At 36.1% G+C, this 12,485-nt stretch overlaps 1 protein-coding gene across 2 annotated transcripts in view; it reads left to right on the top strand.

Moving 5' to 3' along the window:
* Nucleotides 1–11,504, top strand: part of UGT8 (UDP glycosyltransferase 8) — an 86,340-nt gene extending 74,836 nt beyond the window's left edge. For both annotated transcript variants that reach the window (XM_019418262.2, XM_019418272.2), the window contains exons 3-6: nucleotides 2,109–2,251; nucleotides 3,971–4,047; nucleotides 6,623–6,842; nucleotides 8,847–11,504. In XM_019418262.2, the coding sequence (XP_019273807.1) occupies nucleotides 2,109–2,251; nucleotides 3,971–4,047; nucleotides 6,623–6,842; nucleotides 8,847–9,210 (804 nt within the window). In that variant the 3' untranslated portion in view covers nucleotides 9,211–11,504. The remainder of the gene's footprint in view (nucleotides 1–2,108; nucleotides 2,252–3,970; nucleotides 4,048–6,622; nucleotides 6,843–8,846) is intronic.
* The last annotated feature ends 981 nt before the right edge of the window (nucleotides 11,505–12,485 follow it).

Below are 12,485 nucleotides of genomic sequence, written 5' to 3'. Positions count from 1 at the left end.
TGGGAAACAAATTTTAAATAACATTATTACTGTAAGGCTTAGTATATCTGAATGTAAGCTTTTTTTTTTTTTTTTTTTAGTGGCATTGACCCTGAAATTTTAATCTTTAGAGAATTGGGTAGTAGGTGATAAAATGCTTGAAGACGAACCATAGGGATAAAACATAGTATTCAAGTCATTCTACCGTGCAGCATTTATATTTGTTTTAAGTACATCCGGCTTAGGACTGAATCTAAAATGAAAATTTTAAATCAGTTTGCTCTTGTTTCTTACTTTGTATCCACAGATAACACTGTTATATTTTCAGCACATGTGCTGTTCTTGGTAAATGGAGTAGAATACAAATTGAAAACTTTAATAATTACAGCTTGTTTTAATCAGGAGCTAGAAGGGTGTGCCCTCTTCTGTCTTCATCCCAGTTATCTGGTGACACTATTCACTAACTCATTTTGGGCATAAAATGTGGTCCCCTCTTCCCTGTTAAGAATGAGTACTATAGAGCTGTTAATACAGATATCATTAAGTGATTTTACAAAAAGGGGGGGAAAAGAAAACAAAGAAAAGGAAGACATGTTGGGGCCCGATGTGCCATATAAATATTTTGTTTTGAGCTATGCGGTGATGTCATTGTGATGATACTTCTTCCCTTGCAGTTAACTCCCAGCCGCAAATCAGGGTATACCAGAAAGTGATGTGAAATGCAAAAGGCATGGGCTACACTATCGTAATTCATTCATCCTGAATGAGAGACCCGCAGGGTCTGGAGATGGAACTGTGATGGCTCACTCTGCACATTATGAATACAGAGTGGGTCTGGCCTGTTTGTCATGCCTGTATTATGGCAAAGGTGTTGTGTATGGACAACACATTTGTTTTCCTTGTAGTGGAATTATGTGTTCCTCTCAGTGCTGTGGCTCTATTAGTTTCCATATGGGAAAGTGATGCTCGATGTCTTTGACAAAGACTTATTCAAAGGGATAACTTACCATAAAAACAAGTTTGTGCCTACAGAGCAAAACAAAGCAAGGATAGTATCCCTTAAAACTGACTGCTTTCATTTTCAGTGTAAATCAACCATACTGGCAAAACTTTGTTAATGTGTCCTCCTCCAAAATGAGTGAGTCCTACAATGTTAGAATTGTCCCTTGTTAACATTGGATCTGCTATGGCCCAGCATGTGTTGGGTGTTGAAGGACAGGTTTGAGAATTTAGCATTTTCCCACACAACGAGGGAGAATAGCAACCACTGGACATCTCCAGAACCCCTGGATGCCTCAGGATAGCACATATATGATCTGTGTTCTGTATGAGTTAGAGAGATATTTAGAGAAATGATAAAATTCATTAGGTCTATGGATCTTTGCAACTATTAGTAGATTCCTTCTCTTTCTTATCATAATACAGTATGAGTCCACAGATGAAAATTACCAAGTGTAGACCAAATGGAGTAGAATATAAACTGAAAGCTTTAATAATTCTTTTACAGTTATTTTACAGCCCACTCCTTTTATTTTTAATGTTAATTTATTTTTGAGAGAGAGAGAAAGCATGAGCAGGGGAGGGGCAGAGAGAGAGGGGGCAGGGGATCCTCAGTGGGCTCTGTGCTGACAGCAGAGAGCACGATGTGGGGCTCGAAATCACAAACCGTGAGATGATGACCTGAGCCGAAGTCAACTGACCGAGCCACCCAGGTGCCCCGAAGTCAGCCCATTCCTAAAATAAAATCTCCCTGGGTGGGGGTGGTCATTAATGTTTTTGTTGTATGTCCAGACCACATCTTTCACTTGTATCCTTGTGCAGATTTATCCCTGACCATGTTTTAAACATTAGTTTTAATTTTTTGACTGAGATCTGAGGCCATTAGCTGCTGATTTGTTGTTGTTATTTGTCTGTCTTATCAAAGTAACTGTCTGCCCTCTTTATTTCTGTTAGCGTTGTCAGATGAAATATCTTAAACAAAAACAGTTATTTAAAGGAAAGCGTTGTATCCTCTACTTACTAATCGTTTAAGATTACCTGAAGGCTTTTTTAAAACTGGGCTGTTGATGATGCTGATTACGAAATATATTGGCCTTTCATAAAATTAACTGCTGCATTTTGATTTATAGGATCTGCAAATGTGGGTAAATGGTGCTAATGAACATGGCTTTGTCCTGGTGTCTTTTGGAGCTGGTGTCAAGTATCTTTCAGAAGACATTGCTAACAAACTGGCTGGAGCTCTGGGGAGATTGCCCCAAAAAGTGATTTGGAGGTAAGGTAATAGCATCAATTGTTTCTCCACTGTGTATTTTTGTTATCCCCTTGCTTAACTTGCAGGGCCCTGTAAAGCTAGCACATTGGTTTCCCAGCAAGATTAGCGGGAGCTTCTCCTAACTTTTCATTTTTGTTTCTTAGTGTATTGAAATCTAGCGACTAATTTATAAGACTCTGTGATGGATAAAGAAAGAGACATCAAGCCTTGGAGCATAGAAAGAAAATATGATGCAAGGGCGCCTGGGTGGCTCAGGGGGTTAAGTGTCCGACTCCATTTTGGCTCAGGTCACCATCTCACAGTTTGTGAGAGTGAGCCCCCCACTGGGCTCTGTGCTGACAGCGTGGAGCCTGCTTGGAAATCTCTCTCCTCCCCATCTCTCTGCCCCTCATTCTCTCTCTCTCTCTCTCTCTCTCTCTCAAAATAAATTTTTAAAACATTAAAAAATCTTTAAGAAAAAAAGAAAATATGAGGCAGAATGATTTATCCTTGTGTCAGATGCATTTTTTTATGTTACCCTAAGCTTTATATCCTTATTTACCCTTCTATTAGTGTCATTTAAAAAGTTGTTTTAATTACATGCATTTCTATATACTTTCTACATACCTGCAAATCAGTGTTGGAATGAGGTAGAAAATGATCGATGAATGCATAAATAGGCAAAATATTTCATGGAACCTTTTGTCCTCTATAAATGCTTTTTATTTCTTTTACCCCCCCCCCCAAAAATATAAGCCTTAAAACCGCAATAACTTGCCAGTTAATGCTGGTTAAAACAGATCCTTAGATTACCCCACTTCCCAACAAGTGTCTGTGTCAGTCCACCATGTAAAAATCCCACGTGAACACTATTTACCATGTATTTATTTAGTACCTGCCAGTGCCGCTGGGCTCTGGGGATACCGCAGTGAACATCACCCCCCCAGGTCTCAAGCTGTTACAAGTAGGGTCTGAGTAATATGTCTTTTTCCTTTATAACAATGGTGTAAGGATTAGCTCCCACTTTTCCTGCCTGAGCTATGAAATGGATACATATTTTATTCCAACTGTTTAGGACTTCTTCCTTTGGATGCCAGATCTATTGCGTTTCCTCTAAGGGCTTAACCCAGAAAGCACCCTTCTGCTTCATTTAGGACAGTTTGTGTCTGCTCAGTTCAGACTCGTGTCGTTCTCTCAGTTGTGAAGTATGTTCATGGTTTATCTTTCATAGATCAAGGCACTAAATGACTTAATTATAAACTCGGCCCCACGGAGTGCCTGTCACTGGGGCCAAGCTGGAGAAGAGTGCTTTCTGGTTTCTTTCAATTCTCACACCTTCCCGTAGGCTCCACGTGTCAAAGATCGGAGCTATAGACTGCTTAGTGGTGGCCCTCCCAGCTTTTTCATGTTTCTCTTTCTGGGTTCTGCTGGAGAGTGACTTTCTAGCCCAGGTTTATTTATGTGCTTCTCACCTCCAGCCCCCATCTCTGTGATGGGGTGAGAAGAGCCGAAACATAATAGATCTCAGGATGAGAGTGTTTTTTATTTCTCTCACAATCAATGAAAATGTGAAAAAGAAACATAATTAAAATTTTGTTGTTAGTAAAGCCTGGTTTCCTTCTTAAGATAGCAATAAAAGATCATTTAACATTTATTTTAAATCTAATAATTTAAGCACAGTGTCCATACCAAGAGTAAAGTTCGGTTTTTGAAAGATTCATTGTCTGATGTACATTTTAGGTTTTCTGGAACCAAACCAAAGAATCTAGGAAACAACACTAAGCTCATAGAATGGTTGCCACAAAATGACTTGCTTGGTAAGTCAGTGACACGTGGGTACTTACTTGGCATTTAGATTTTAACTGAGTAAATGTGATTTTTGTATTTGAGCAGTTTATACAATATGTGTGTAGTTTATGGTAGAGTCACTAGAATGCCTAGTATCTCATGTTAGATTTCAAACCACCAAGTCAGATCTTTCTTTGTTGGAAAATGATTTGTAAAATATAGTCATTTTATGTCTGTAAATTAAGGTTTTTAGACCAGTCACCAATTTTAATTTTCTGGAAAATATGCTTAATAAGGTATATAAACCAGCAGTGGATAAAGTTGTACCTGATTAGACTGATCAGCTAAAGGTAGTAAAATTAAAACAGTGAAAATGTAGATTTGTGTTATAATTGTATTACAGATGTATCTGACTAACCTGAGAAATTCAAAGTTACTCATATGTTTGAAACTAAAAAGAAGGTCAAGAAAACATTTAATTCATCTTATCTTTATTTGTTTCATCTGTTCATTTCCCCTTAAGTCATCAGACATTTTTGAAACACACATTTATTTATTTAATTATTTATTTATTTGAATTCTGATCCTTAACTAAAAATTAAAATAACAGTTATATGAATTTATTTTAAGATATTTGATCGAAGAAATTTAACTCATTTTGTTGTCTTCACTAAGCATTGATAGTAAAACCGTAAAGTAATTTCATTAATTTCTAGCAAAACATGATGCTGTCTTAACCTTTAAGATATTAAGGAAATTATAAAAATATTATTGATTTGGCAATATTGACATCATTTGTTCAACAATACTAAATTCTAACAGCTATATATGCTGCTTTAAATTTTAAATTACATTATTAAAAATAGGCTTTGAAAAGTGTTTTTTAGAAGCTAAAATGGCCATCCTAAAAACCAGCAAATTGAATTTTGCAACTAAAAAACAGTGAGGAATTTTCTTTATATAATTCCTTTTCATCTAGTTCTTCATATATGTTATTCTATAAATGACAAAATTGAATAAGAAACAGGGCAATTTACCTTCTTAATATTTGTATTTTTTTTATGTCTTTATTATTATGACTTCAGACTCCATAGAAGGTAGGAAGAAGCAGAGAATTTACATAAGATAACCTGGACTATCAGCTGTTTCAGTGCAACAGTGTGATGCTGCTCTCTGGGAACATTGAAACTGTTAGCATGGTTTTCTTCTGAGAGCCTCTATGGCAAGGTGTAGCTACTCAGTGGTGAACACCCAATGGCCCTCCTTAAGTTCAGAGCTCTTCTGTGTTCCTCAGAACCTCAGTTCTCTGCCTTTGCCAAGATCAGTGTCCTTTTTTATCATTAGGCATGACTTTATGAGTCCACTGCTGGCTTCTAACAATGATCAGAAGATTCCTCCAGGATGAGAAGTAGGAACCCAACCATTATCTTTCCCCTTTCTTCCTTCCATACTATCCCTTGCCCTCCACACACCAGCACTGTCTTATTTTTCACTGCTGGGCTTGGTGGTAAGGTTTTGTTCAGAGAAAAGGTTTTGCTGCAAAAAAAAAAAAAAAAGTTTGACATGCACTGAGAGAGCAGATCCATTAGGTGGGCTGAGTTGAAAGCCACTTGTAGGCAAAGGTGACACTGAGTAATTCTAATAGACATGGAGTGGGAGAGTCCCTGCACCCTACTGAGACCAAGGTTCTACATACCATTTTATACCTGGTGTGTGTATATTTAAAAGACTTATATTTCTGCAAGCTGTAATTCCTTTCTGGCCATAGCATACATTTCCTAAGTGCAATGTTTCCTTGTCCTACACTTATACAGGGTTTTCAGTTTCAGTACCTTTTATGAAATATTGGCTGCTCACGAGGGGATCTGTGTTTTGAAATACCTCATTAATTTTGATAAATTGTCTTCTTTTATCCCCTTGACAACTCGATGTTACATGATGTTCCATCTCTTACAACTAATTTTTATGTGTCAGTCCCTACTTGTTTATATACCTAAACTGTGAAATTGGACCCTAAAATTGTGAAGCCAGAAGCTGACATGACTTGAATGTTGTAAATACTTTGTACCGTACAGTGTTCCTCCTTGGATAAGCACATAAACTCTTCCTGAACTTTAGGAATCTAGCCCCACATTTTAACATATTTTTTTTTGTTTTCTTACAAAATGTGTTTTACTTTAAGATAAATGCCTGGGGACCCAGAAGTGGATGTCTGTTTGTAGCAGAATGTGGTTGCACCCTGGTATTTTTGGCATTTCTTGCTTTTGTTGACTTCCTATTTTGTATTGGCCTTTTAAATAGATGTTGCTAACCAGTTGATATTTATGTTTGAGGGAAAGCTGTAATATGCTCTAAAAAGCTATAGATTTTAAATTTATAAATTTAAAAATGACTCTTAATTGATATATACAAATCAATTCACTATTTATATAACAAGTGTTTTAATTGATATAGGGCAGGAATCAGTGAAATTATGCCTTTAAAAATTCTGTATCTAAAATATATATTTAGTATAGTGTTGACTTTTAAGAGATTTCTGGAAAATCTCTTTTTTAGAGTAACATACAATACCCTAAGTTGTTTTCTTTTTTAATCCTTCTTTAGGGCATTCCAATATTAAAGCCTTCCTGAGCCATGGTGGTTTGAATAGTATTTTTGAAACTATGTATCATGGTGTACCTGTAGTGGGAATCCCACTCTTTGGAGACCACTATGACACTATGACCCGGGTCCAGGCAAAAGGCATGGGGATATTGCTAGAATGGAAGACAGTTACTGAAGGAGAGCTATATGAAGCACTGGTGAAAGTTATCAATAATCCCAGGTGAGTTTACAATGAACATGAAAGCAGATGAAATATATATATCATAGCATATTGTCAATAACCAATTATTGCCAAGAAGTTGTCAATAAGCCAATTATAAGAATATCCTTTACATTCCTGTGTCTAAATCCTTGTGCATGTTTTCTATAATTTTAAAAATAAAAATGGCAAGTGTATATATATATATATATATATATATATATATATGTAGCCAGCCATGTATGACCTTGAATAATATTCTACCAGGATTTGCCAAATTGAGGGAGAAATTACAGTGGGAACAATCATCAGGTCCCTAAAATGTGTCAAATTTTATTTGTTCTTTGTCTCATTTTAATACTCGTAATATCTGCATATCACTGTTTTCACTATTCACATTGTAAAGATGAGGCACTTGAAACTCAGAGGGCTTAAGTAATTTGCCCATAGTTGCACTAAGCTATTAGAGTAGATATTTGAACCAGGAATGTCTGATTCCAAAGCTAGTGCTCTTTGTATTGACTGGTGCTAGGTTTCCCTAGGACTGAGTATCACTGAAACACAGAGATTTATTTACATAGTTGCAGAACTAGTCTGAATCTTTAGCTTTTTTAATTTTTATTTCTTGAATGTCCCCAGTTAACCACTGAGTTTCAAATAGTCTAGAGAGCTGGCCTGTGTAGTTTTAAAACAAAACAGTAGTTTTCCCTATTTTTTCATGACATTTAATTGATCTTGCATTTCAAATGGCAGTAATATTTGGAGGACAATAAGCTTTTTCTATTTTTACCTGGGGCATATGGCTTAACACTTGGATTGGGAAACATTGAGATGTTCTAAGAAACAACCAATAATAGGAAAAATTCTCTCATTTAAAATGATGCAGCTTTCATATAAAAGGCTGGGTTCAAGTGCACCGAGGTTCATTGTGCTGCCTTACATGGGCTCAGAGGCAGCCATCATGCTCTGACCTCCTAAAGGATCCAGTGTCTTGGTCGCAACTCTGGCATTTGGAGCAGTATGTTCTCTAAGACGTGGGGTGCTTGAGTATGGGGATCCCTTTGTGTTTTATAGCTCTTCTTTTAAAGTTGAGTGTTTTTCAAGTCATGATGTTTTTATGGAAAATGATATATGTCTTTCAGGACTTTTTAGAAAGGTTTGTAGAATGCAGCCCTAAAGCAGAGTTTATGGGGGGATAGTTACAGAGCTACTGAGACTGGATTTGTTCCACAGAAAAAAGCAAAAGGCTGGATTATCCACATACCGTCATTCTGTCAGTGTTCTTTGAGATATAAACAGGGCGACACTATAGTCGTAGGTCACATTGCAATGAAATCCCAGTTATGCAATCTTCATGTATCCATAAGTACTCTGATTTCAGAATATTGACTATTTTAGAGGGTATTTTCATTATACATATATACATACGTGCATATATATGTACTGCATGTAATGTTATATATGGCTTCATGGTGTTGTTTTTCAACTCCTTGTCCTCTGTTTAATAAGTATAATATTCTCACACCATCCCTTAAACTTATTTTAAATCAGAGGCAGAATTAAATTTTATTGCTAAAAAAAAAGGTACTGAGACAAAGTGCTGCATTTTTCTTCATCTCTCCCTTTTAGAATCTAATAAATGTACTCCTCTTCCTGGTTGAGATTCATTGGTTAATAGAATTTAAAAGCATATGGAGAGAAGAAGTATATGTGGGCAAGAGGTGTGGCATAGTATAAAAAAGAGCTGGGGTTCAGAGACAGAAAAACTGGAATCTGAATCTCAACTTTATAATCATAATCAGGTTGCCTAGTCTGTCTAATTTTCATTTCCCTCTTTCAAATTTATTTTATTGCCTTAGCATAAGACAATGTGTTTAAAGCATTTACCACAGTGCTTGGCACATAGTAGGTACTTAATAAAGAAAAGTTGCTTTTATTATTTTCCTCATTTTAGAGTGAGAAGGTCTAAAATATATTGAACCTTGTATCTCCATAATCATTCTGTGTTCTCCCTCCACTCCATAGCTACCGTCAGAGGGCCCAGAAGCTTTCAGAAATCCACAAGGATCAACCTGGTCACCCTGTCAATCGGACTGTCTATTGGATAGATTACATTCTTCGTCACAATGGAGCCCATCACCTACGTGCCGCTGTCCATCAAATCTCTTTCTGTCAGTATTTTTTACTGGATATTGCCTTTGTGCTTTTGCTTGGTGCTGCCTTGTTCTATTTCTTCTTGTCCTGCGTGACAAAATTTATCTACAGAAAAATCAAAAGTTTGTGGTCTAGAAATAAGCATAGCACAGTTAATGGACATTACCATAATGGAATCCTCAATGGCAAGTACAAAAGAAATGGCCATATTAAACATGAAAAGAAGGTGAAATGAGCCAACAGCCCACATGATAGTAACCAACCTGTTCAGTCACTGGATTTTTACTGCTATAATTTAGTCTAACAACTACTAAAAGTAAAATGTCAGTAAACAATTCTAACACTCCCTTACTGGATCTTACTAACAGAATTCTGTGGAATTAAGATGGCTGTAAAAAGCACAAACCTAAAATGCAAAAATGTATTTTATTTGAATACTGATATAGAGAGTTTGGGCACTGAACCTTTTAGAAGCCTTAATTATTTAAATCAATTAAGTGACCATGTCAGACCTTAGTTTTGAATCTTGATATGTGTGTGTCCCAGAAGAGGAATGGTTTCTTTTCTCTTAAAAAGATTTGTTTGTGTGCATGTGTGTATGGGTGTATGTTTCCTAATTAAGGGAATTTTTAGCTGGCTGCTTGATATATTTGTTGAAGGTACAACACATTCAAGAATGAAATAGAAAGACAGGATCCAAATGTTTCTTTTCTAGAATTTAATATATGTGAACTCAGAACACTACCATGAAAGAACACTTTTCCCTCAAAACTGAATGCAGTAGGAGAAAATGAAAAGATAAATGGCACCTTTTTTGTACTTCTTGGTTCGTTTGTTTGTGATAGTTTTTTGTTTTGTTTTGCTTTTTATTTTTGTTTTCCTTTTCTTACAGACCGTGGGCACTTCTGGGGGAAAAATACATGCAATTAAGTACATGTATAAGTTGGTTGTCCCATTTTACTTTTATTTTCCCCTTACCAATAATTTGTCTCTAGAAGAATTTTATAGTCCTTTCTATTTCATTTTAGTGAATAACATTATGTTAAATGCATAATTCAGACAAAGCAACAAAGCTCTGACTTTTGTTCAAAGTACTGAAGATTATTGCTTTTATGGCATCTTTAAACAGGGCTGTTTGAATGTTTTTGTAACCGATGGCTTTTTTTATAATGTACCTTTTGAATGTTCAGGTGTTAAGATTTCCAAAGTTTTAACTTTAAAAAACGATCTTCTTCATCCCTTTTGTTGTCTGGGCCACACAATCTATATTTAACATAGGTGCCAACAGTTAATTAAGTGGAGCATTTACAGTTCTCTATACTGGTACCTACTTTGAGAAGTTTGAGATCTCGTTAACAAATCAAACTTTACATATTATGCAGAAGTGACGGAGAAATTGTATCACTTGCTTATGAAAATGAGTTTCTGTTTCCCTCTTCACTTCTTCACCACCCCACCTCACCCCACCTCAGTAGTGTTTTCCAGTCATTGTGGCTGACATGGAACAGTGACAGTATTCATTTGAGGATAGGGATGCAAGTCACACACATAAAATCAGGACCTCCTGGCTGACCATTCACTAGTTGGCAACTATGAGTTTATTCCATGTCATTCTGTTTACCTAGCATTTGCACTACACATGTTGAGTGTATGCTTTATTTATTCGTAGCTTGAAATCCCATGGCTGACAGCTGAGAGTAGAAATATACATTTACCTAATGACATTCACTAACATGGGAAGAGTTGTGAAAATTCTAGAATGCTGTAAATCCTTGTCATACACTATGACATACAACTTCATTGCACTCCCACCAGGAGCCACTCTCCTGTACTTAGAAATAATGTCACAAGTAGTTTTCTAATGTACAATGCAGACAAACGTACTGCTCTCTGAATACTTGAAGAAATGGTATTATACATATAAGCCTATTAGTTATACCTTTTCACAATCTTATCATTATGTTGCCGTTAAAAGGGAAAAAAGGCACAGGCGATGAATGGTGGGATGGCAACAGGCTTAGAGTGTATGAATGAGTTGATTTTACTTTTTTGGAATTGGATGAAGTTGACAGTAGGCACTCACTGGATGATTAAGCATAAATTAATCTCCACTGTGATAAAAACTTAATAAACATGATTTAAAAATAGAGAAATGTTGTTGGAATAAAATTTTTATTCAGATTTTATTTCACAATATTATGTATATCCATTATAAACATGTTTCTAAGACATGTCTCCCAACTTTTATATGTGTATATGCGTGTAAAAAACAGTATGTTACCTGTGGGAATATTTTTATTATTATTAAACAGAGGGATTTACCTTATAAGTACATCAACATGGATCTTAAAATGATCCCAGAATTAAAAATGTTAAGTGTAGGTATTTACTGATCACTGTTGTTGGTTTTTTGTTTTTTGTTTTTTTTCTAGAAAGCTTATTGTTAGCCAGTTTTTGGTAAATAGAGTGATTTTAAATTTTCCACATTTGGGCTAGATTCTCTAATAAAGTAAAGTTTTCAAGAAGGTATTTATTCATTTGTTATTTAAAAAGAGCCTCTGCAAATATTTTCATAGCTTGTCATCATCATATCAAATGCAAATGAGACATTGATCCATTTTTCCTCCAGAGCCATAACTTTTAATATCCCTCCACATAGACATAGGGGCAGAATTTGGACGCCCAGGATTGGAGGGAGCTAATGTTTGGGTGAAAGCAATGGTTTATGATTGAAGGTGAAGCAAGCTAGAGATTCTTTCCCGGGAATATAGAAACCTTGTGTTACAATATGAAGACCTAGTCTCAGACTCCCAAGTACTGCATAGATATTTTCTGGTAAGGTTTTGTCTGGTGTTTATCAGCTTAGGCTTGTTGGTACTGTCCTCAAAGAATCACCTCTGAATGTTATACAACCGCACATTCACCCCCAACCCCTAGATTTTGATATACAGCACCCCTCTCCAACTGAGCTGGAATCCACCACACTGGGTCCTCAGATGACTGTCCTTCAAAACAAACCTACTCTGTGATCTGAGATCTATCCCTGCCCTCCTCCTTCCCTGCTAAGTAGTGGTGAGACACTACAGAGTCAAGATGTAGCATTCTGGGTTTTTTTCCCCCCACACATTTCCTGCTTCTGCCAAGACTACAAGAATGTTTGTGCTTGAATGGTCTGACAGATTCTGATAACCTGCCTCAGAGTCTTGTTTCCAGCTTTGCACTATAATTGGGTATATTAGACATTGTAATTAGATACTATGGAGCATAAAACATGCACTGAAATTAAAAGGAAAGAAGTTCACTTTATTGTGAAAACATTTTATGGGCTATTAATATTTATAAATGGTAAGTATCTCCTCTGAAATACACAACTGTAGTGAATTAAAGAATATATATTTATTCACTAGAAATTAGGAACTGCCATGGCAGAATGGCATTCATTCAACATTCAATGGATGCCCATCACACCCCAGACAATATACCAGATACCAGGGGAATTTACAGATGAGA

The sequence above is a fragment of the Panthera pardus genome, unplaced genomic scaffold (genome assembly GCF_024362965.1).
Source record: "Panthera pardus isolate Hobbes unplaced genomic scaffold, ASM2436296v1 HiC_scaffold_13, whole genome shotgun sequence".
Taxonomy (NCBI): domain Eukaryota; kingdom Metazoa; phylum Chordata; class Mammalia; order Carnivora; family Felidae; genus Panthera; species Panthera pardus.
The sequence above is the reverse complement of the archived record's forward strand: the minus strand, read 5'-3'. Positions and strand labels throughout refer to the sequence as shown.